Genomic DNA, 25,927 nt, shown 5'->3' with positions numbered 1-25,927 from the left:
CTGGATTGATCCCATTGGATTTAAGTTTTTTGGGGTTTTAACCCCCCCAGGACTCAAAGCCAGCCCTTCCTCCCCCTCCCTCCCAAAGCCCTGGGGAATCTTCACGCGGGTGAGAGAATGAAAGCCGATCAGAGCTTTAGGGTTTCCCACCGAGTCTGGAGCAGCAGAGATGCTCTGGGAAGAGGGGGATGCCCCCAGAGGATGCCCAGCCCTCGGGAATGCTCCCACAGAGCCTGGCACAGCCCCTCCCCTGGCAGGGAACGGGCACAAAGAAATAATTTTGATGAAATGGGCTGAACCCGTTTTTTCCAGCAGAGTTAGCCTCTATCTTGAGGTTAACTCTGCAATATAAATAGCTGGAAGAAAAGAAATGCTTATTAATGATCAAAACTTCCCAGGCTTTCAATTAATGAATGAAAGAAAGTGCTAGCCAGTCACATCTATGTCCTCTGAAAGATTCCACTGAGGGGAGAAACGATAGGACATTTCCAATATTTTTTGGGTAAAGAAAGTGAGCACAAGAAAACTAAAAATCTTTCAAAGTGACTTTGAATACACCTGATGAAACAAAAGCAAGTAGAGCTTGAAGGGTCTGTGATCCCTCAGGTTTAATTCCTCAGGGATCAGGGACAGCCTGGGGCAGCAGCTGGGGATTCCTGCCCCCAACACCCTTCCCATCCCAATTTATCCCAAAATGGACACATTCCTCATCTGCCAGCAGCTCTGCTCCTGAGCTCTGCATCCACCTGGAAAAGGGGGAGATTTCTGGGGGAAAACCTCCTGTGGGCTGAGCCAGGGCCTGGAAGCACAAAATAAATGGGGAAGCTAAAAAGGCCTGGAATCTGCTTGCTGATTATTTGAAATTCCAATTTAAAAATATTTATTACAACACAAATTCTATACAACTGTGTGTACCAGCCACTGTCTGCAAGCTTGAATTTACCATGAAAAAAAAAAAAACAAACCAAAAAAGGAAGCGACTCAATAATAAAAAGGCAGAAAATCCCAACTCTAGAGGCATCCAGAGCTGCTCCAGCAGGACCCCCAAACCCAGAGCTCAGTCAGCAGATAAAGAGCAGAACAGTGCAAATCCTCACGGAAAAAAAGCCTGAACTGACTACAAAAAGCAAATCTAAAGAATAACCAATAAACCCCAAGTTAAGCAGCACAGGCGAGAAGCCCAAACAGAATCCTAAAATCTCCTGAGCTGGAAGGGACCCACGAGGATCATCGAGTCCAGCTGCTGGTCCTGTCCAGGACAATGCCAACAATGCCACCTGAGCCTGCCAAAGCCTGGGCATCACCCCTGAGGCTGAAAACCCTCCAGGAGAGGCGACTCCACCACTTGGGAGGGAGCTGCAGAGGAAGCCAGGCTGAAAAGAGCTGTCAGGAAATCCTGACAGAAGGCAAAGAATTGGAAAGGACAGGCAGGGGATGGGGAAGAGGGGTGTGAAAAGAGGAGAGGGAGGGGAAGGCCCCGTGATGCCCTCAGGTACTCCATGTGCAGCTCCTGCCTTTGGCTGGGATGCACAAAGGGCTCCTTCTTCCGAGGGAGAGGGAGCCATGCAGAACATTCACCATGGCTAATTAATTTCGGCCCCTCAATTACCAGGGGGATCTCGTGACACAGCTTTATTTGTAGCCTCTTTTTTTTTTTTTTTTTTCCCCACTTTTTTTTTTTTTTTTTTTTAATAAACAAAAAGCAGATAAGAAGCGTGACACCTTTAATGGCTTTACAATGGCTTTACAACGGCTTTACAACTGCTTTCCTGCCAGCTCATCCCACGTGGAGAGGCTTGTCCTGCCCTTGGGAGTCCCAGCACTCATCCCTAATCGGATCATCCCTGTGCCAGCCACAGGGACACCACACAAATCATGGCATGGTTTGGGTTGGAAGGGACCTCAAAGCTCATCCCAGTCCAACCCCCTTCCACAGGCAGAGACACTTTCCACTGGAATATCCATCCAAATCCTCCAGGCAACGGAAATGCAAGTGGAAAATGGAAAAGCGCTAAAAATGGAATGAATTCAGATAACAAAGCAGAAAAAAAATCCTGTTTTATTACAAAAGATTTGCTGCCTCACTTGCTGCGTTTGGGCAGGAGATGCCCTGAGTTCCTGGACGAAAACCACAGGAAGAAACAACACTGTGGGTTGTTTCTTTTTTGTTTAACTGGAAAGGGAAAAGCTGTTGTTTCTACCCCCCCCTCAGCACAGATCTCCACATGAAAATAATTCACCAAACCCACCACGGTGGGAGCTGCTGCCAGCGTGCCCGTGGGGAGTCGGGGACCTTCACAGCAGAGCCAAACTCCCCAAAAATGTGACAACACCTCGATGACTTTGGGGTGAAGCCCTTGTTCCCTCCTCCTCCCGTCCCTGCAAAGGACACGGAGCAGCCACGAGGGCCTGGCAATAATGGGGACATTCTTCCACCCACCCCAAGCCTCCCACGGAGGGGCCTGCCACAGGAACGGCCCCATTTCAGTTTAAAGGAACAAAAGACATTCCCTGAGCGCCCTGGGGCCTGGAGAGAAACCCTAAAGCCAAGAGTTTGTGCCCACAGCTGTGACATCCGGGGGGGGGGGAATTCCATGGGGTGGTGTCTAAAAGACCAGGATCAACCGTGCTGGATAATGTAAAATAAATTCATGGTTTGACAGTTGCTGGTGCAGAGTTTGCCTCTCACAAACCAACTTCTGCAACCCAGAAGCTCTTTCCAAGGAGAACACCAACATGAAACCTCCAAAGGAACGGAGAAGTTTTCCACAAAATCCCTGGTTTAGCTCGACAAAAGCCAGCAGAGGCCTTTCCCTGTGCCAGAGGGAGGGTTTGGGATGCTCCAGTGCTCCGGGATGCCTCTCCCAGAGCCAGCCCAAGCCAGGGGCTCTGCAGGAGCAGCTCTGGTGCCTTGAGTTGGAGCTTTCATGGTTTCCAGATTCTGGGCTGCATTGGTTTGTAACTCTGAACTCCATTTGAAGGGTCAGCAAGTTCTCCTCACAGCTCAGGCACACACAACAATCCTTTTTTTGTTGGATTGAGCCCTTTTCTAACCCAGAGATGGGGTAACTGAGAGGCATTCTAAAAACTTTTATTCCATTTTCAGTCTCACGTGAAGGGTGAGACCATACAGATGTTATAATTCACACCATCACAATCAGAAGCTGAATATTTCTTAATTCTATTATAAGCTTTTCTTGGCCTATCAGCTTTTGCTACACTCTGCTGTAAATGCCTTAAAGTTAATAATCTAAAATTACCCCGTGGGTCCTACTCCAATGCATCTTCCACAGCTCTATTTCTCTGAAGTATCCAGTCTTATTTGCAAGGCCACCCTTTGAAACTTGTTCCCACTTCCATTTCTCTCTCAACAATGCCTGTTTCTCTAGAAATTCATATTTCTCTACAAACGTTTCTCTGCAAATTCATTTCCTGCACTTTTCCAGCCCCAGGACCAAGGACACGGCTGCAGCTCCAGCCCCAAGAAGTGCAAACAGCAGGGAATGGAGGAGAGCAGCCTGGGAGGGTGGGACTGCAGCACCTGAGCTGGAATTGGACACTGAACCCCAGTGTGCAAATGGAACAAAACTTAGAAAAGTGTGAAAACTCCTGAGCCAGGGTCCATCTTGGGTGGAGCCTTGGCCAGGCCCTTGTACTGCCCAAGGTGCATCCTTTGAAGGCCTTTTCATAAATCCCTGCTTTATTCTTGAACTCTGCCCAGCCTCTGTTCCAGGCAGCCTCTCCAGGCACCAGCTGGATTTCCAGGATCTGGTCCCATCCAGGAGAAGCTCCTGGGGCAGCTCCTGAAGGCTCTGACAGCCCCAGCACCCTCCCAGCTCTCTCTCCCTCGTGGACACACCGTGCCAAAGCCACGGGAGCTGAAATTCCCGGTTCCTCCAGCTCTGCATCCTCCTCCTCATCCCACATTGACATCCCTGCACCGCCACGCTTCCATTGGCACCTGGCACCTCAGCATTCCCGGGATTTCAGCCACCCCACACCCCCTCCAAGCCCTGCTCCCCTTCCCACCTGGGCCAGGTTTTCCTTCTCCAGCAGCACAGATTTGGTTTTAACCCCACGATCCCGAGATCCATACAAGCCCCGTCCTGGACAGTCACAGCTCTCCCACATGGAAGGGTTTATGACACCAGAGCTGCAGATGGAATTCCTGTCACTGGAAAAGGGTGAATACCCCAACCCCACAGCAGGTGCTCAGCTGGGAACCACAAAGTGCCCCGGAATTCCTTTCTTTCCATGAAGATAAGCCTTGGATCCCCACGGAATGAGCAGATCCCGCTGCAGGCCTGACCTGGAATTTGGGGAGAGGAGCAACTCCATGATGGTTTTGGGCTCTCCAAAGGCTGCTTTAAACGAAAAATGGAAAAGGAGAGGCCTCTCCTGCCAGACAGCTCAACATAAAGCACATTTTTGGGTAAACTTCAAAAGTTTAAACCATCCCCAAAACTCGGGCACGGAGCAACTTCAATTTGGCAAAACATCAGCCGTGCCTGGAACCCCAAATCCAGCCAGAGGAATGCTGGGGCTGGGAGGGACGGTTCAGAAGGAGATAAAGTATTACATTTCTGCTAAATCTCAAGCAATAAAATCAAATTCCAGCTTGCAGGGAAGGGAATGAAAAGGAATTGCTTGGTGAAATTTGTGTTTCGTTTACTCGAGAGGGACATTTTGGAGTTTATCAAAACCAGCTGCTGTCACAGCCACACATCCGTGGTCCTGGAACACGGGTGTGATTTATCCCATGAAATCTGCAAACGAAACAAGACAAAGCTCTCAATATCTCCTCTAATAAATTCTTTCGACAGGTAAAGCAAATCCTGCAGCAAGTTTTCCCAATGGGTTACAATGACAAAAATCAGGGATCCACGAGCTCTGGGTGGTTTTTAATTTTTAATGGGTTTGGGCTCTCCAAAGCCACCAAACCATCAAAAATGTGGAATATTAAATGATGACTTAATTATTGCCCAATGACACCTGGAACTCTGACACACCCATGGCATGCTCAGGACTGGGATGAAGAAATTTCCCAGCAAGGAATTCTTCCCAAGATGCTTTTAGGAGAGCTAATTTTGGCTAAGAGTCAAATATTTGGATAAAAATCCAATATTCCCATGGGCTGGCACCTTCCCAGCATGAACTCATGACCACATCAGGCCTTGTGGAAGCTCCTGGTTCCACACCCAAAGCCAGCTCCTGGGATTTGATGGTCCTTATTCCCCTTTCCCAAACCCAAGGTCTGGCATCACCTTGGGCTCCAATCTGGCAGCTGGAAAAGGGGGGGATCATCTTCAGGAAACCAGGATTTGGGAAGTGGCAACGAGATCCATGGATGAAGGAAGGACCAGAGTAAGAGGAGGAGGAGATCTAAAGAAGTCAATTCTCTGTTTTTTGGGATGAAAGGCAGCTCTTCTTTTACAAACTTAATCATTTCATCCACTATTCCAGGATAAAAATTCCTGTCTGGAATCTCCAGCAGGCCCTAAAAAAGGAGGTGGACTAAAAAATCTCCAGGGAAATTCATCAGAGTATGGGTATCTAGGGGTTTAGTCTGGGAATGTCACAGCACACCCTACAAAGGGCTCTCCTGCCACAAAAACCACAGGGATTGGCTCCACCATTGCAGGGAATGGGGCCAAAAATGCAATAAAAGGCTCCTGGATGTGCCAAGGAGCTCCTGGGACAACTCAGGGAAAGGCAAACCTAAAGTTCTCCGTGAGGATCTGGCTAAATGATTACATTTGAGCTAAAAACCAAAGGGATTTCACCCTGTTTTGGTCACCACCTTTAAGCAGCAGCACAAAAAAAAAATCCTGAATCTGGTACAGGGATGTGAATAGGATCAGCAGTGAGAGATTCCATGGAAGTGGAGCCTCTGGAGCAGGGGCAGAGCTGCTCCCAGGCCCTGGCACAGCCCCAGGGCAGCAGTGACCCCCTGACCCCACTGCCCCCTCAGCATTCCCAACCCCCTGGCTCCCTACAAACACCACTGCAGCCAGATTCCTGGGATTTATCATCCCATTTATCCCTGCGTTTGTGTCCTGTTTTATTGCAATGTTCTTATTGCTGTTCACACCCCCAAAACGTGAAATGGATCCCAAAATGCATCCCAAAATTCCCCTGTCTGCAGCATCAGCTCCCAGCCTTTATCCATGTAACAGGCAGCCCTTTGTTCCTCCATGGAGGAGAGTGTGGAACCCATCCTGTCCTGTCCTAAAGGGAACTTTTCCTTCAGTGCAGGGTGCAAATGGAACCAAAGAGCCAGAGGAATTCCAGAGGCTCCCCCAGAAACCCCCAGCCCCAACGGCTCCCGTGTGGGTGACAGATAAAATCCTGGAGGAGAGGAAACATCAGACATCCAGGAGAAGTTAGGAACATCCTGACTGGCAGTTAAACATCACTCCATGGGTGATGTTGAGGCAATCCCACTAAAATCCTGGATTCTTGCCCAAAAAAAAGGGGTCTGGGAGGGAGATGCAGCCTGGCAGGAGCACAGGACAGGAAACCTGGATTCATCCCTGGAGGATGAAACAGGAGATGGTGCTGAGCCAGGAGTGAAGGAAATCCCTGCTCCCCTGGGTCACTCTTCAGTTATTGCAGCTTGGGAGGAGAGCAAGACCCAAAAATTCCTACAGGGCACAAATACAGACACTAAAGAGGGCAAAGCCAGGGATAAATGGGTTTAGACTTCCAGAGGGCAGGGTCAGATGGGATATTGGGCAGGAATTCCTGGCTGGGAGGGCGGGCAGGCCCTGGCACAGAATCCCAGAGCAGCCGTGGCTGCCCCTGGATCCCTGAGAGTGGAAGGTGTCCCTGCCCGTGGGGTGCAGGAATCTGGAGAGGCACCAGCACCTCAATTTTAATCTCTACAAATCCCAAACCCAGGTCTGCAGCATAAACCCAAAGTTTCATCAGGAAAGTCAGGTTTGACCGGCTCTGAGCCCTGCCTTTGATAGCTGTGCCTAAATTACCCTTCCCCTTGTCCTGGCACAGCAGAGAGCTCCTGGAGCTCTCCCTGGCTCCCACTCCCTCCTGTCAGTCCCTGTGCACTCAGAGAGTTCAGGTTCAGTGCTCAAAGGGAGGGAAGTGTCCATCAGCTCTGTTTACCAACACAACTGCTGAGGGAGAGCTCAGGATCCACCCTGCTCCCTGCCCACGGGGAACTCCTGCTGGAGCTGCTGGAAAAACCCTTTGTGATGATTTTTAGCAACTTAAAAGTGTGGCAGCTACACTAAAAATCATTAATGAGCGACACAAAGAGCCCAAAACCATTCCCAGCCCGTTCCTGCTGCTGCTGGATTCCCACATCTGTGCTGGTGTTCCCAATCCTTCAGCTGAGATCAGAGCAGGACGGGGTCTCACATCACCTGCCAAGCTCCCACAGGCTGCTAAAATTGTAATTAACTCCTGGAATTAAAATATTCCCCTCTTTGCCTCGGGGCCAAGGATAACACATTCCATGATTTCCACTGTGGGCTGCTCACAACCTGCTCATGGCAACTCCTGCCCTAAGGATTCACCAACCCTGATGGATCCCACGTGGAGCAGGGCCACCTCCATGGGGACACTCCTGCTCCTGCAGCAGGTGACAGGGATCAGGGAGGGGGTTTTGCCCCTCTGCCCTGCTCAGGTGAGACCCCACCTGCAGAGGGGAAGGACCTGGAGCTGCTGGAGCCAGTCCAGAGGAGGCTCCAGGATGAGCAGAGGGATGCAGCAGCTCTGCTGGGAGAGCTGGGATTGTTCACCTGGAGAGGAGAAGCTTTGGGGTGACCTCAGTGTGGCCTTGCAGGACATTTTAGGGGCTCCAGCAGTTGCTGGTTGAGGACTCCCAACTCTCTCCTTTGCATGAGCAGGGGTGGCCTGACACCCTCGAGTTATAAAAGCAGAGATCTTCCCGGGGGAAAAGAGGGGTGGAGAAGGGATTGTGGTCCCAACTCACCAGCAGTGTGGAATATTGCACTGGGAGAAGAGCAGAACCAGCAGCAGGACGCCAGGAGCTCTTTCTTAGGGAAGGGAAGTGTGGCAAGCACATTCTTCTCTCTCTCAGGATTTTTTCATCGAGGAGCACAGAGAGAAGAAAGAGAAAACAATTTCTATTTCTGCTCCTTCTTTTTCCCATGTGGAATGTGTTTGGGGAATTGTTTACCTGGGGTGATTGCTTGGTTGGATTCAGGTGAGGATTGTTTGAGCCTGGTGGCCAATCCAATCCAATTCAATCCAACCCAACCCAATCCAATCCAATCCGATCCAACCCAACCCAACCCAATCCAATCCAATCCAACCCAACCCAACCCAATCCAATCCAACCCAACCCAATCCAATCCAACCCAATCCAACCCAATCCAATCCAACCCAACCCAATCCAATCCAACCCAATCCAATCCAACCCAACCCAACCCAATCCAATCCAACCCAACCCAATCCAATCCAACCCAATCCAATCCAATCCAATCCAATCCAATCCAATCCAATCCAATCCAATCCAATCCAATCCACTGTGGCTGGACTCTCAGAGAGGGACATGAGTTGTGGGTGAATTAAATACAGTAGTTAGAAAAAGTAGGTTTGTAGCTTTAGTATCTCCTTTAAGTAGTAAATTAATGTATTATAGCATAGTTCTAATAAAGAAATCATTCAGCCTTCTGAGCTGGAGTCACACATCAGCATTTCTCCCCCCCGGGTTCACCTGCCTTTCCAGTAGGGGAGTCCATGGAACTCCTTGGCTCTGGGATAAGAAATCCTGCTCCCACCAAGTCCCACCAAGCTTTAACTCCATGCCCTCAGCAGCTGATGGGAAACCCCAGCACGGCCCAGGGCAGCCCTGGGGAAAGGTGGGCACTCCCTCACCTCATCCCAGAATCCATAAATCCATGGATGCACTGCAGACACCGCCCAGCTCAGTCCTGTCACGTGTCCTGACTAATGCTGAGGCCAGAAAAGCCCTTCCAGCCACTGAGACTGAGAGGGAACAGGAAGGATCTGATTCTTGGAAAACACAGATCAGTGAATTCCTGGGCAGGAGGAAGAGAAATGCCATTTTTAATACAGATATTTCCACGATCTTGGCAAGGGCAGCAAGTCACAATCCCTATTTTCCGTGTAAATTGGTCAAGAGGGAAAAGCCTCTGGAGAGAGCTTGGAGGAGTCAAAGCTTTTTCCCTGGAATGGGGAATGACAGCAAGGTTAGCAAAAAGTTTTATTTCTTTGTCTTGAGCTATTTGGAGGCAGACTAGAAAACTTGGTTATAAAATTCCATAACTAGAAACCCCAGGAAGGGGAAGAAATGGGTCTGAAAATGGGAATACTCCTAAGGCTGGGAAGAGAAACCAATGTGACTCCACACAGGGATTTCATAGATTCAAAATTATTAAAATTTAAAAATTCCAAATTAAAAAATAACACAAAAACCAAAACAAACAGGAAAGGGTGTCCTGTTTTAAACTGGTGAGAAAAGGCTCCCTCCTGCTTTTATGGGAATTTTATCCCCAAAGTGGCTGTTTTTTGTTGCAGCACAAATGACATCACACAGGAGATGACTGGATGGTTCCACACACGATTTTACTGATCTGGGGAGTTTTCAGGCTTGAAAGAGCTAATCCACCCCGAGTTCCCCTCCCAGCTTTTCTGGAGAATGCATTCCAAAAACGATAAGCAAATTATCTGACATTAGATCTAATTACAGAAGCTCCTAATTACACATCCCCGTTCGGAGGCAGCGGAGCAAACGCTGCGCTTCCTAGAACAGCAATTCCTGCAGTGCACAGTAAATCAGCTTGTGCTTGCCACTGATTTGAAACTTTAACCTATAAATTAAATTAATAAGAGACAAAGGCTCCTTTTGTGCATTCGCAAGCCTGTAGGATTTTAGAAATAATAGGACTGGAAAGTGATTTATATTCCAAGATTAAAGGTCAGTTTGGCGCACACGACTTTGGAGCAAAACACGGCAGAGACTTCAAATTAACTCGTTCCTGCACCCCCCCAACCCTGGATTGCTCTTTTTCCAGAGCTACAAGGGCTGGATGGGAGAACTGGAGCGCTCAGAAGATTGGAAAAAACCTGGAGAAATATGTGGAATTCTTCCTGGTCTCTGGGAAGGAAGGAAATGTGCCTGGGAATTGGCTTGGGCCATCTGAGGCGATCACTGAAGTGACACAACCTGTGAGCTGCACTCCCAGTCAATGTGTGTCCAACATGGAGGGGCTAAAACCACAGGGAACTGTATGGAGGTGGCAGAAATTACCTGGAAATTGGAGCCATGCAAATAAAGGGAAGGGCTCAGCTATTTTTAAAGTTCTGCCCATGGTGGGGTTTTCTCCTGGCCAGGTCCTGTTTTATTCTGGGGGAATGAAAATTCCAGCTGAGCTTAAAACCTTTGGTGCACAACGAAAAAAAATGGAATGGTTTGTGCTGGAAGGGGCCTTAAACTTTTCCAGTTCCAACCCCAACACCTTCCACTGTCCCAGGCTGTTCCAAGCTCCATCCAGCCTGGCCTTGGACACCTCCAGGGATCCTGGGGCAGCCACAGCTGCTCTGGAATCTGTGCCAGGAATGTTCCCCAGAGAACTGGGACTGGGCATTACTTTTATTCCCAAAAGCAAATCCCAAAAAGAGGCTGGAGGAGGAGGAAAAGGAGGGATGTGCAGCCCCATCCACCACTGGGAATGCAGCTCCTCCAGCAGAACTGAGGCAAGGCACCTGGAACGAGGGAAAATTCCCTACAAACCCTGAGAAAGGTGGGAATGGGTGGGGAAAACAACTCTCCTCAAACTGCACCCGCTGAGGAGGAGACCAGGAAAGAGATTAATGTCCCTAAAGTGGTTCTTTAATGTCCCTAAAGAGGTTCTGTAATGTCCCTAAAGAGGTTCTTTAATGTCCCTAAAGAGGTTCTTTAATGTCCCTAAGTGCCAGGAAGGATGAGAGGAAATGACTCTACTCGTGGCTATGGGGATTACCTCTGACCTCTGGGAGAATCCAGAGGTGGATCCAGAGGTTCTCACTGGGAGAATCCAGAGCTGGATACATCGGGATGAGGGCTCTGGGCAAGGTCAGGAGGTCCCAAGGCCCCAGAGTGGAGGATGAGGACCAAGACACTTTTGTAGGAATCAAGGAGCTGCCAACAACACCCCAGGAGGCTCCTGGGCCTTGAGGAAGCATGAGGAAAACCAGACCTGGTAAAAAGTCCTTCCCTGAGAGGGTGGGGAGATCCCAGATTCCCAGAGAAGCTCCTGGATCCCTGGAAGTGTCCAAGGCCAGGTCGGAACCTTCCACCCTGGGATAGTGGAAGGGGTTTGGAACTGAATGGGCTTTAGGGTGCCTTCCAACCCAAACCATTCCATGCTGCTTCTAAAGACTGGGAAGTGCTCTTCTGCCACTTCCCCCCCTCATTCCTGTCTTCCAGAAAGCATCAAAATTTGTCATCTTCCTCCTCTTTGTGCATTTCTTGAAACACCCCATTAACAGGCTCAGAAATCCATAATTTCAGTAATTACCTGAGCCTTGCCTGTGTTACCTTCCGAGCTGCCAATCCTCCTGGGCCCTGCGTGCTCCAGGAGCAGTGCACTGTTCCCCACAGCCCTGGGAGGCTCAGGGAGGTGATGGGATCCAACATTCCTGCCCCTGGAGCAGCCCAGGGAGGACAAGAGCCACGTGCAGGGGCAGAGCAGGGAGAGCTGGTGGAGTGAGGATTAATCTGATTAGGATTGAAACAGACCAAAAGCGTGGAGGGGGGAGGAAAAGGGAACATTTAAGGGAAGTGAGGAGGGTCCTGGGTGGTCTGTAAACGAGTTGGGAGCAGTGGGAGCGTGTGAGGAAGAGATGAAATCCAATAGGTGCACAGGAAGCTTTCACCAGGCTTAAAACAAATCCGTAAGAAAAACAGCAAGGAATCCAGGAAGAGGAATTGTGTTACTGCTGGAAAGGGGATTGGCATATTCCCAACGCAGAGTGACTGACAGCTCTGCTGCTGATCCCACACCCCAAACCCTCCTCGGGGGGGAAAAGTCCCTGGATCCTTCACTGCTTTATCCTGCTTTGGGCTGCTGTTGCTGGGAGTTGTGCAAAGCTGAGGGAACCACGGTGGGCACCAGTGGCAGGTGCCACCCCCCTGCTCTGGAGGCAAAGGGGGAAGCCCAGAAGGTGTTTTTGGGTAAATACAGATGATTTTGGTGAAGAATCACAGAGAGAAAAGCAGATCTGAAGCGCAGCAAAGAGAGGAATGAAACCCTGCCCCAATCCTGGTGCTCCACTGCCCGTGGAAGCCATGTCTGCATGGGATCATCACTGGAACGTAGAATTTACTTGGAATTCTGGAATGGTTTGGGTTGGAAGGGACCTTAAAGCTCCTCCAGTGCCACCCCTGCCATGGCAGGGACACCTTCCACTGTCCCAGGCTGCTCCAACCTGGCCTTGGACACTTCCAGAGATCCAGGGGCAGCCACAGCTTCTCAGGGAATTCCATCCCAGCCAGGAATTCCTTCCCAACACCCATCCAACCCTGCCCTCTGGCAGTGGGCAGCACTCCCTTGTGCCAGGATTCTCCTTTGGGCAGTTTCTCCCTCAGCACCTGCCTACCTCCCATTTCCTCCTGAATCCAAACAAGCTGCGGCTGTTCTCTGAGGCTGATCTGCAGCTCCACCTTTTCTTTTGATAAATTCTCTGACCAGACACTTCCTCCCCTTTTCTCCTGAATTCCCTTGCCAGGGGAATCCTGGTCCCCCTGGACACAGAACTGATGCTGATTTTGGGGTGTTGGGACTTCACTTCCCGCCCGCCTGCTGCGTTCGGTGCTCCGGGAACGCGAGGCTGATCCTGCCCCAGCCCTGCCTGACAGCAAAGCCCTGCTCCCACCAGGACCTGCCTCTGGAAAGCTGCTTCCCTGCCTGCTCTGCTTGGAATAAAATATCCCCCGCCACATCCCTGCATAAATCTGCTTTAGTCCTGCCTCAGGCCCGGCGTTATTAATCACCCTCGTTCTTCCGGCACATCCTTTGAGCCCTGGAATTCCTCCCCACTTTTTAAACCCGGCCTAACTGGGCATCACTGTCAGTATTTATCATTCTGTCTCCTAAAACTGCATCTCCACCAGGGTGGTTACACTTCTGGGAATTCACTGCTCCGAGAGCTCAGCCCTCCTTTTCTGTGCTCATTTTTCTGTGCTCATTTCCGCTGCACTTCCAAACCCTGGGAATCCAGGACTCCTTCCCTGAAGGGCTCAGCTGGAAGTGACATCCCTGAATCTCCGCCAGCAAACCCGACCTGTGCAAACCCAGCATGGCAGATCCTCCAAGCCAAGCCTAAATCCTGCTTTTAAAGCATCTGCTCCCTCTTTTTTTTTTCCAAGTGATGGGCACCTTCAGAACAGCAGAGCCAACCCAGCCTTGGGAATAACAAACCTTCCCAGCAAACTGCACTCAAAGATCCCTTGAATCCATGTCAGAGACCTGGGATTCATCTGGAAAGCTCTCTGAGATCAAGCTCTTCTTGCAGAGCCCCACACAAAGTCCAGAGACAGCCTAACAAGCTTTTGATGTCCTGCTGACATTTATCTGCCAATATTATTGCTCCAAGCACTTACCCCGTGATGGATCTCATTATTTCCTTGATCTCAGGCCAGCTCAGCCCTTGGCCCTTCCTCCAGCCTCAAGGAACTCCCCAAAACCCAGCAGAGAGCCCCAAACCCTCAGCTTCCAATGCCCCCCCACAAGCAGCCCTTGGAGACATGGCAATAAAGACAAGTGGTTTTGCAATTCTGCCTCTGGAAAGGTCAGTTCTCAAAACTTCTGACCAAATGGGAAGGAAAAAAAAAATAAAAAACACCAAACAGCTGAGCACCAGTGTGTTCTTCCTTTGGTATCAGCCACCTTGACTCAAAGAGCAGTTTGCTTTTGCCCCAGGAGAAGGAAATAAACTGCATTTACAGCCCCCCACGGGCAGGACTTTGCTCCCTCCTCGCTCTCCTTAGCCAGAACTCAGCAGCAGCAGCTTTGGTTCCTACCCAGAGCTGTCCCATGAGGGCAGAGATGGAGCACAGCTCGCCTCCCTCCTGTTTTCATGGAAACTCAGCTTCCAGTGGATGGCTTTTCCCATTCCAGGCTCCAAATCCCACGGTCAGTGCTCCGAAGTGGCCCTGAGCTCACAGCCACGTGCCCAGCTCCCCCGGAGCAGCCCAGAGATTTGGGACGCCCCCAAACCCTGCAAATGACTTTTTGGGGAAATCTGGGACATCTCCCCACGTCCAGGCTGCCTCTTGTGCCAGACTCAGACACAGCCCTGAGCTGGGAGCAGCAAAATCCACCAGCAAAAGCCTCCAAGCTCACACCCTGCACGAAGCAAGGAGCAGAGACACAAACTATTCTGCATTTCATTAAAGTTAGGAAGGAATCCTTCCCTGTGAGGGTGCTGAGGCCCTGGCACAGGTCCAAACACTGTAAACTTAGGATGCTCCATAAATATTTTATATATATATATATATATATATATATATATATATATATATATATATATATAAAAATATACATCTATATATATATCTAAATATATATCTATATATATATATAAATATACATCTATATATATATCTAAGTATATATATCTATATATATCTAATATATCTAGATATATATATCTAAATATAATATATAAAATATTATATAAATATATTATATAAATATACAATTATATATATAATAGAATCTATTTATATTGTATAAATATTATATTTTATATGTTTAATATATTTATCTATATTTTAATATTTTATAATGTAATTATAATATATATTATATATTACAGATTACATATTATACATATATAATATATATTATATAAATACCATAACATATATTATATATATTACATATCATATATATATATATGTATAATGCTACCAACAAAAAGATCCCCAAAATTATTTACATGGCGACTTCCTTTAATAATTATTGTTTTCTGTTTAATTCAGCACCACTTTCCTCGTCTGAATTTGCGACTTCAGAATTTTCAGCACGAAATCTGAGCACCTGCTTTCCCTGCTTAGGAACATTTTCCCTCCCAGCCATGCAAACTGCTGGAACGAAGCCCACCCTGAGCCATCCGGGCTCATAAAAGCAGCTCGTTTTCTGATTCATCCCAACAGATTGCTAAATATTATTTACTTTTCGTTTCATAATGGCTCGGAGAAAAAAAAAAAAAATAAAGCTGGATGAAAAGCTTAACGAGGTCTAATCCGGGGGAGAGGAGGGAGAAAAGGAATGAAGAGGCAGTTAAGGAGCAGTTTGAGCTTCCTTATCGCCCTTATCAGCACAGCTATCAGTCAGCAAAGGCTAATTAGGCACAAAAGCCATTGTGCTTCACCCAGAGCTTCTCCAGGAGCTGGGGCTGCAGCAATCAGGGACGGTTTGTCCCCTCCACGAGTGGCTGTGCAGCGTCTTGGGGACAGAGCGAGGCTTTTCTCAGCAGCAGCGACACTTCTGGAGCTAAAACGGGGCTGGGGTTAAGCAGAGCTCAGTGAAATCCTCCAGACTTTGCTGCTTTGTGGTGACCAACCCATGCCGAGCAAATCCTGCATCTCACTTCCAGCTCTGACCGAGATTCCTTGCTCCAGGAGCGGGGTTTAGTTTTGCTTTCCCTTTATCCCTTTGCCTCAGAAAACCAATTCAGGTTGGAAAAGACCTTTAAGGAAACCGAGTCCGACCATTCCCAGCAGCACCACCACGGTCACCACCGGCCCGTGTCCTCAAGTGGGTTTTGGTCACCTCCAGGGATGGGGACTCCACCTCTGCCCTGGACAGCCCTTCCAGTGCCTCACCAACCTTTTAGGGACGGAATTTTCCCAAATAATCCCATCTAAATCTCCCTGGCCCTGAGGCTCTTCCCTCTCCTCCTGTCCCTTGTCAGCCCCCGGCTGTCCCCACCTGCCAGGGAGTTGTGCAGAGCCAAAAATCGCCCCCTGATCCCCCTTTTTGTGCAGGCTGAGCCCCTTTCCCAGCTCCCCCAGCCCTTCCTGGGGCTCCATTCCCTCCTTTGCTCGGACAGGTCAGCGAGGTCCCTCAGGAGGGACCCGTGGCTGTGCCCAGCAGCTCGGCGTGGGTTCGGTGCCCAGCAGGGCTCCTGCCCCAGCAGCTGCTCCCACAGCTGCTCCCACCAGTTGGTGGCTGGATTTTCCAAGATATCTGTCTGGAATTAAAACAGCAGCAGCAGCAGCAGTTTGGCAGCCAGTAGGAAAAACACATCACTGGATTGCATCCCACCCCGAGCACCTCCCTGGTGGGACAGGAGAGGAGAGACCACGCAGGGCCTGCCCATCCCAAAACCCCTTTGATTATCTGAACTGCTCTGCCAAAACCTCCAGCAGCATCCAATTCTGGAGTGGCTGGGGTCAGAAATGTTCCCTGTCCTGCCCGTGCCACCAAAGCTGCTCCGTGCCAGGAGATGTGGGCAGAGGGGGCTCTGCAGGGCTGTGGGATTTTCCAGCCTGGCTCTCACCCGAGGGGATTTGCTCTGCTGTGCCCGTGCCAGCCAGGCTGCACTCCCAGACAAAGCTTGGAACAAGGCAATGCTGAGGCCCTGGGGAGGGGGAGCTGCTCCCCCATCCCCATCCCAATCCTGGCTCAGACCTGGTGCCTCCTAAGAGGGCTTGGAAAGCTGCTCCAGCCCACCTGGGAGATGTCCTGCCAGCTCCAGAAACGGCCTGGAGTGGGCTCAGAACCTTCCAGGGCAGATTTTCCCAGAGTGGCTCTGGGATGCAGCTCCTGGGCTCTGGGAATGATCCCTCTGGGGCAGGCAGGGACAGGGGGACACGCTCAGGTGGGCTGGATGTCCCAGGCACTGTGGGCTGGTGGCTCCAGTGGAAGCAGAATTCCAGCTCCAGCCTGCAATCCTTGCTCGTGGATTTGTCAAGCCTGGTGCCCACAGCAGATAAATCTGAATAATCCTCATGCCAAGCAGACCTGAGACCCTGAGCAGCTTCTCCCTGCAGCAGCCTCGCCAGGAACAGCTTCCACTGAGGGAAAACTCCCTTCTCCTGGCATTTCTTGCGGGGCAAAGAGCCCTCTAACCACGGTGAAACAACAGCAACCCCCAAGGAGGGATAAATAAACCCATGGAAGGCAGATTCCAGGACTTCTCCTGCCAGGTGCCACCCAGGTGTGTCCATCTGGATGTGGTGATGTGGACACGTGAAGCTGCAGGACACCACAGGGATTGGGATCCCATCCCACAGCCACTCCAGGTGCTCACCTTGGAGCCCCTGGCCTGGACAGCACAGAAATCCATGGAGAAGGAGGTGAAATTCCCTGTTTGTGGTGTCCTGCCAAGCTGGGATTAGAGTTTGGGGCTCCTGGCACCCACAGGCACCATTAATCCCCCGAGCCTCACCCCAGGCAGTTTCCACGTGCCAAAGCTGTGCCTGGTGCTGCAGCAGAGTCTTCTCCAGCTCCAGCAGAGCCTGAATTCTCTCCCACACTTCCTGGAGCCCATCTCCTCCTGAGGGACCCAGGAGGCTCAGGCTGGTAGGAAAACCCCTCTCCTGTGCCAACCACGCCACTCCCCTCTCCAAACCACACAGAGAGCCCTCAGTGAGGAGCAGGGCTGGGATGAAGGCCCTGCACACCAGAAGGGAAGGAGGAAGGGAAAATGACCCATTTAACCATAACACCACTGGACTATCCCATCCACAATTCCTGACAAAAGTGGAAATGTTCTTTTCCACGGGCAGAGCTGCAGGTCCTACTACAAATAAATAGTCCAGGCAGGGATGGAGGCCATGTGTTTCCATTAATTCTCTTGGCACAGGAGCCCATGTAGATCTTGGATGCAGCTCGTGCTGGAGCAGGAGAGCTGGGGTGGCCAACATACATCTCAGCACAACCCATCTGGCCCAAATCCATCCCTGACCTGCTCCAACCCCCACTTTTATCATCCTAATTACGAGCAGATTCCCTCCCTCCCTCCCAGAGGTACCTCTTCTCCCTCCCTCTGGCTGAAACCAGCAGGTGAATCCCAGCCTTTAGGTATTTCTGTTCCGTTGTTGCTGGTGGACAAAGTTTGGCCTCTTTCATTTGCCTTTTCTCGCAGCCTCTTTTGTGGGGATTAAAATAATTGATATTGATAACGAGATCTGCCCCCTGCCCCAGGTCCCAATTACTTGCACAGGCTGGGGATCCTGCCTCATGGATCTGACAGGAATGGTCTCAATTATCCCTCTGGGCTCCAGGACTGATGCTGGGATTGATTTGGGAGAGCTGGGATTATTGGGGCTGATTGTTGTGGGCTGGGGTCAGCGCTGGAGCCGGCCGGGGGCTGGCTGGGAGCTGCATTTTCCCTGAGTGCTGCCAGGTGCCTGGAAGAGTGGAAAATTTACTGCAGGCACCCCCATGCTCAGGATTAGAAGGACAGCACTGAAGGGGCTTTTCATCCCAGGTTTTACTGGGGATGAAGTTGGATCCTTGGTGCTGTGCGAGAGCCGAGGAGCAGCAGCTTTTTTTGGACAGGCCCAGCCCCACACTGAGGGGGAAACCCCAGTGAAAGTAAATGAGAGCCACACAGAAAAGGAGATTCAAAGCTGAGAAGGCAAACAAGAGCCTTTTGGACCTGCAAAATCTTATTTCATAAAGTAATGGAACTGTAGAGTTGGAAAAGCCCTTTAAGATCATCAACTACAGCAACATCAGCCACGTTCATCACCTTGTCCTCAAGTGCCACATCCACGTGGGTTTTGGTCACCTCCAGGGATGGGGACTCCATCACTGCCCTTCCAATGCCTGAGCATCCTTTCAGGGAAGGAATTTTCCCTAAATATCCAACCTAAACATCCCTGGCCCAGCCTGAGGCCGTTCCCTCTCCCCCTGTCCCTGTTCCCTGGAGCTGTCCCCTCCTGGCAGGAGCTGTGCAGAGCCAGAAATTCCTCCTGATCCCCCTTTTCTCCAGGCTGAGCCCCTTCCCCAGCTCCTCCTCATCAGACTTGTATTCCCAAATATTTGATGGCCACGGATTCCAGAGCAGAGACATTGGAACTGGCAGTGGCTGTGGGGTGAATCCAGGGAAGGGAATATTCCTTCAGGACCATTCCCTTCACCAACCCCGAGCTTCTCCCCCTGGGAACATCACTGGATGCAGCATTTTCCTTTTTACCACCATTTATATAAAGCTCAAATGCAAAAATAGAGGTGAGGAGAGAAGGGGAGCCGAGTTTGCCTCTGTAATCAGAGAGGAGACGCACCCAGAGCCAGCAAAACCCCCCCAATTTATAATTAAAATGCAACATAATCACTGCAACAGATGTCAAAAAGATAAACCCACGGAGTTCTGAACTGCCAAGGATCTGCTCTGCACGTTGGAGAGCACAGGGATGCTCTGTTCCTGTCAAATGGCCTCTTTTTGGGGGTGTAAGCAGGAACAGCACCACAAAAAACCTCCTTTTCCCTTTTCTCCTTTGCCTGCCCTGCAGCAGATTTACAGTGGAAGTTCTCAGCAAAGCTCAGGTTTGCTCCAGGATCCACGATGGGGAGGGGAGGCAAGGAGAGAAATTGGTCTTTTAGGACTGTGGTTGGGAAAAACAGCATCACCCAGCTGGCACATGGACATGGCCTGACTGCCAGAGGCTGGGATAAAGAGGGAAAACATGGAGAGCTGCCTGGCAGGAGAGGAAAGGTTGGGGGAAATTATTCTACAAAAGAAAAGCAGACAAGAGAAATGAGGTTTTGTGTGCACATCACTCACCTCGTAGTGGTAATCCATGCAAGTTAATTCTCTCCAGCAGCGATCTCCTCGGATTTTAATCAGCCCCTGGGGGGAAAAAAAGGGCAAAAATACTGTCACAGTTATTTTATTTTACTTTGTTTTGTGTCTCAAGGTGCCAACTTCTGTGGTTAAACTGCAGGGGTTGAGTGAGACCCACGGCACATCCACAGCCCGGGTCCAGTTGTGGTTCCCAAGGGAACACAATGGATCTGACTCATTCCACTGCCTGGTTACTGAAAATCTGACATAAATCCTCGTGGAATATGCCAAATTCCTCTTCCAGGAAGAAGCCTCAGCCACAACTGAGCCTCTGCTCAGGTCTGAGCAACGCAGGGCTCCTGGCATAGCTCCCAGCATCCCTGGGAAGCAGCAATAGGAAAAATCAGGCTCTGCCCCTGGGATAAGGGACAAAACCCAGCAAGATTCACAATTTTAACATCCAAACCCAACTGTTTCCCTCGGTGGCAAAGCCACCTCTGCTGCCTGTGGAAAAGGGAGCAGAGCCATGGAGCTCTGGGGATGGGGACATGGAGCCAGGTGGGGACACGGAGCTGGACACAGAGATGCAATTAAAATAATTAGAGAAACAAAAGAGGGGCAGGGGAAGGGAGCTGCCAGCCCCAAACACAGCTGGCTGCGCTGCTGACAGCTCTGCCCCACCTCAGGTTAGAGGCTGGACCAGCAGGTATCCCCTGCCCTGGGACTTCAGAACAACGAGAGGGGACATTTCCAAATCACTGGGTCCATTGCAGGGCTGGCAGCAATATTGGGATTGAATTTCTTTGCCTCAGAGATGAAGAGCAGAAAGGAATCAGTCGGCCAGAGCAGGAAAGACACCTGGGCAGGGATGGGCTGGAGCAGGAAGCCGAGCAATCAAGGCCGGCTTTGATGTCCGGGAGAGGTCCCTGATTAGGATCACAATATCCCAAATTGAGGAAAGCTTCACTAGTCAAAAGGTTGAAGCAGCTCTGTCATCTGCATACAATTAGGGGGTATTTGCCTGCCTCTGACATTGCCCTGATTGTGAGGGTTCTGCCTTCCCCAGGAGAAAAACCCTGGGTGTTTCTGGGAGCATCCTGAGGCTTCCTGACATTCTCAGCAGGGAAGGGATCAGTGACCTTCCAGGGCTCAAATGGGAGCTCGGAGCAGGAGATTCCAGCATTTATGAATTCCATCTAAATTCCCAGAATTGGAACAGGTTGGAAGAGACCACAGTGGCTCCTCTGCTCCAAGCTCCCTGCTCATGCTAAAACAAATCTTCACTTGCAGCACTAAATAAAGTTTAACATGTTTGCAGCTCAAAAGAAATTTAAAATTCCAGTTAAAGACCCTCCAAAGCTGTCCAGACCTAGGAAATACCCAGGAATATCCAGTTCCCAGGGCAGTCTGTCTGTCTGACAGCTGAGAGCACAGGGCAGAGCAGAGTTTATGAACTCCTGCCCAGCAGAAAAGGGATGCAAAGCGGTATCACCCAGCATTTCTGGGATGGCAAAGCAGTTTTTATCTCCAGGGATTTACTCAGCACATCCCCTCCATCCCTCTGGAGCAGGGACAAGACACCCTCACTGTCAGCAGCCACTGCAGCCTCCCCTCCCCAGCCTGTCCTGCCCTCCAAGCTTTTCTAAAATTACAGGATCTGGCGATAGCATCTCCCAGGATGTGCCGCAGCTCCAGCCCTGGCAGGGCCAGGACACACTGAGGAAGCTCTGTGCAGGAATGCTGGAATATTAAAACAGGACAGTTATCTTGATGACCTTCCCTCCTCCTTTTGCAGGGCTGTTATCAAGCTCTATTATCCAGCAGGGATAATTAAAACTGCAATTAAAACGAGGATGGGGAAAAGCAGCGCTCTGAAAATCCCGATTTTCCCCTGCAATGACTCACTCGGGCAGTTCATCCCTTTTTGTTTACTAGAAAGCTTTCGAACAGGAAAATCTTCATATCAAAGATGTTCTGCAGCATAAGAAACTCCCACTCTCATCATTAAGGGGTTTCAAGTCAGCTTTTCCCTGAGCTGTCCTCGAGGCCACTTCACTCCCACACTGGCACCTGAGTTTTCCACTTTTCCCAAGGATTATGGACCAAGAAACGTGCACAAGAAAATCTCTGTGTTCCGAGGCTTCAGCTCTGCTGGGAAGAGGCAGGAAAGGAGAATCACAGAACCCTGGAACTGCTGGGGCTGGAAAAGATCTCCGAGCGCCAGGCGCGGCACGGCAGCTCCGCACATCCCGGGGACTGCAGGACAGCGGGAACTTTTCAGGAATACAAATCCAATCTGAGTCAAGGCAAGCGACCAGGTGGCCAAGTGAACCAGCAGAGGCCCTTTCACCTCCGTGGCCTCACTCTGAATCCAGGATTATTAAATTCCCACTGCTGGCTGGTGGCTGCAGGGACACGGGGTCGGGCACCGCTGGCATTATCTCGGGATAATGAGAGCTCCTGGCCTGGGAAGGGGGAGCTTGAGGTCCTTGTCACAGGAATTTACAGCAGGAGGACTAGAAAATGTTGCCCCTGGATTGAATTAAGCTCCAGAATGAAATATGGGCTCAATTCCTCCTCCCCTGCCAGGTTTGTTCCCTCCAGGGCACGAGCTCAGGGCAGGATGGAGATGCAGCACCTGCTCGGACCCAAACCCCAGGCTCCCCTAATTAATTAAGGGGAATTAAATCCAGCAGCATTTCTCACAGGGCAAGGAAAATTATGTTTAGTTGTTTTTTTTTGTTTGTTTGTTTGTTTTTGTTTTTTGTTTTTTTTTTTTTTTTTTAAGATTTACTTTTTTTAAGATTTACTGGATAATAAAATTCCTGGGTTTAACCACTTTGCCCCCACACTGTCTCCACGCACCAGCCCTGCTCTGGAATATGGAATAAAACAACCCCAAAGCAGAGAAAACACTCCCATATTTACAGAATGCCAGCAAACAGAATGCAGGGGGATCCAGCAGGGAATCCAGCCCCCACCTGAAGGGAGGGAAGAGCTCCAACACCAAATCCTGCCCTTTCATCTTCCCGTGGTGGCTGTGCCCCTTCCAGGCTGCTGTACTTGGGTGATTCAAAGCGAAAAAAAGCCAGAATAATTAAAATGTCATTCAAGCCCTAAGCCCATATGAGTCACTGCTCCAAAAAATATCTGAAAAATTCCTTCAGGAGTGGGGGATAATTATATTCCTCCCTATCTATTGATTTTTCTCTACAATGCAGATGTCAGATTTTCCACGGCTTTTTTTTTTTTTCCTTTTTCGCTTTTTTTTTTTTTTTTCTCCTTCTTTTTTTCTTTTTTTCCCTGGAGTGAGTGTCAAGGAGGAACAAAGCACTTCTTTGAGACTTTTTCAGCCCAAAATTAATTCTGAAAAAAATGGTACAGACAGGCCAATAGCACGGGAAGCTGAGCAAAAGCTTGGTGACTCAAGCTATGTCTGCAAAATTCCCTATTGATCCCGGCTCCAGAGGGAAGGGTGGGGAATGGGGCACCCACGTTACAAATTTAGAGTCAATTTAAAGACCTTTCTGTATCTTTGTTCTACAAAAGATGGGCAAAAACCCACCCTGAATTCCCAACTAAATTCTAGATTTTCATTTTGCTCCTGCTATAAATAAGGAAAGCTTCCAGGGAAAATCCCAGCTCCGTGCACTTCCCACCTCTGCTACTCACAGGAGAAGTGGTTTCACCATCTCTGTGAAAGCCAAACCCTCACCAGGGTATTCTGAGACAAATTTAGAGCCCAGTTTGTGGGAGAGGCAGGAGCTTCCCAAGGTGAAATCGAAAAATAAAACCATCTCAGGATTATAGGGCAGGGCTGGAAGAGGCTCCTGGAGAGCCTAAATCCAAGGAATCCAACGAGACCAACTTCAGCTGGGGGTCCACAACTCCCTCAGAGCCCCAGGACCCCAGAGCTTCCCCCTCTGCTGATGGACCCGGGTGCGTGGTGCAGGAGGGATGAGCTGGATCCCGGGTTTTCTGTTCCCACGGGGAGCAGGTGACACAGGTACAGCTGCTGCTCCAGCTGTGGCCACAGGTGAGAACCAGAGCTGCACCTGCTGCTCCCACCAACCTCACTGAATTCACATTCCTGCTGCTCCTTCCACGAGAAGAGAGGAGTGGCAGGATGCTCCACGCCTGGAGGGGTTTGAGGACAGGCTGGATGGGGCTTGGAGCAGGCTGGGATGGTGGGAGATGTCCCTGGCCATGGCAGGACGGGCTCTAAGGTCTGTTCCAACCCAAACCACTCCATGGCTTTACAATTCCTCAGCCAGGGAAGCACAGCTCTGTGCTCCTCAGCTGCCTCTGCTTTGCTCTGCACCTTGGCCATCCCCTGCCAGCCCTGCTCAGCTCCAAGCCTGGCACCTCCACATCATCCTGAGAGCACTGTGAGCGTCTAGGGCCAGGCTGGACAGAGCTTGGAGTCACCTGGGACAGCAGGAGGGGTCCCTGCCCACGAGGCTCCCTCCCACCCCAAACCACTGGAGGATCCTGCGGTGATCCAGGTGAGCAAACCCCACCTGCCTGCTCCCAGCTGCACAGAGGGGCTCTGAGGTGGCCCCAGGAGCTCAGGTGAACCTGCAGGAGCTCAGGTGAACCTGCAGGGAGCCAAACCAGAGCCACCACAACCCCAAAGCCCCGCACGGGCGCAAAGCCTGCAGGAGAACTCGCTGAGGTTGACTTTGCTTCCCTTTGGCTTGCTGCTGTTTGCCTCCCTCAGCTCCCCCCCCACCCCCAAAAATCCCCTCTGAGCAGCCCCCAGCAGCATCTGGGGGGCTCTGAAGGAGCAGTGGGTGAAAGGGATTCTGCAGAATCCTTGGCATTGGCGGCTCCTGCCTTTTCCAGCCACCAAGGAACAACAAGTCCCGCTGCCAAGGGCTATTACCAGACAAACGGAGAGGGATCAGAGGCACAAAGGAGGTTGCTAAGGAGTCAAGTGTGGGATCCCTGCAGAGAGGAGGAGGCTGCAGCTGGGACGGCAAAGGTCAGAACATTGCAGACATCATTTTCCAAAAATTCCCATGAAGGGCCGGCGCGGGAGCCGGGAGCTGGCCCCGCCGTGCTCGCCGAGGAATAATGAGAAAGGCAGCGAAGAAAGCTCCCTTTCTTCCCTCCTACCCACGCTAATGTAATAAAACAAATTAGAATAATTATTCTCCATTTCAGGGCCATAATGCCCAGGATGAGGGCACGCCTGTCACCGAGCTGACATCTACATCCGCTGGATTCTGCTGCTGCTCCCCCCTTCTGCAGCTCGGGATCGCCCCAATTCCAACTTTGATTTGGTTCCATTTTACTGCAGGCATCCAGATTCTGTTTGCATCAAAGTCTTCCTTATTTTTGCCAGAAAGTTCATCTCCCTTCTTAGCTAATCACAGCCCCACCCTTTCCAGTAACCTTTCAAATGCCACCCACGTCCTGACACTTTTAACAGGCTCCAAAGCAAAAACAAAACAAGGAACACCAAGAGTTCCACACGAACCACAAGGTTCTGAAAGGATTTGCTGCAGTGGGTTAAAAGAAATGTTTTTTAACAGCAAAAAAAATTCAGAATATGTTTAAAAACATATTAAATATCAAGTGATGTATAAATTATCTGCAAGGAATTGATTTTTTTTTTTTTTCTTTGTGAAAAGACATCTCGGAGAAAGAGGGACAAATCCACAGGAAAAAAAACTGTGATAATTTAAGGGGAAAATAATTTATTATTATAATTCTGCACTGTTTTTTTCCCCAAAACTGTCACTTTAAATGATCTTTTATCCTCCTGCGAAAGGGGAAAATATCTCTTGTGTAGATTAGAAACAGCAAAGGATTGAAATTATTTTCGAAGTCTCTGCCTGCCAAAAGCTGCTCCCAACTCCTCTGTTCTGCAGCCACTTCCGAGGATGTTCCTGAACAGCTCAGGGGGCTGAGCCTGGATTTGGGAAGGGGGGGGGGGCATTCTGACAGAAAGGGAAATCTGGGAAGTGGCAAAAAAAAAGAAAAAAAAAAAAAAAATTTGTTTACAGGAAGCAAAGCAAGGGGAGGCACGGCCAAGTTACAAATCCCAAGTGGAAAAGATGCTCTTGGGTTTCCCAAAAATTCCCCTAAACTCCCCCTAAATTCCTCCTCAGAACCTCGTGTATGACGTGAGGAGGAGCAGAGGGAGCAGCTCCTGGGAAGGGCTCTCCAAAGTGGGAGGATAAAAGGGGGA

General features: G+C 50.0%; 1 protein-coding gene across 4 annotated transcripts in view; it reads right to left on the bottom strand.

The window, feature by feature from the left end:
* The window catches only part of LMF1 (lipase maturation factor 1), a 152,846-nt gene that overhangs the window by 73,102 nt on the left and 53,817 nt on the right, over positions 1–25,927 (bottom strand). For all 4 annotated transcript variants that reach the window (XM_053991562.1, XM_053991561.1, XM_053991560.1 and 1 more), the window contains one exon: positions 19,732–19,797. In XM_053991562.1, the coding sequence (XP_053847537.1) occupies positions 19,732–19,797 (66 nt within the window). The remainder of the gene's footprint in view (positions 1–19,731; positions 19,798–25,927) is intronic.

This window comes from Vidua macroura, chromosome 16 (genome assembly GCF_024509145.1).
Source record: "Vidua macroura isolate BioBank_ID:100142 chromosome 16, ASM2450914v1, whole genome shotgun sequence".
NCBI classification, from domain to species: Eukaryota; Metazoa; Chordata; class Aves; order Passeriformes; family Viduidae; genus Vidua; species Vidua macroura.
The sequence above is the reverse complement of the archived record's forward strand: the minus strand, read 5'-3'. Positions and strand labels throughout refer to the sequence as shown.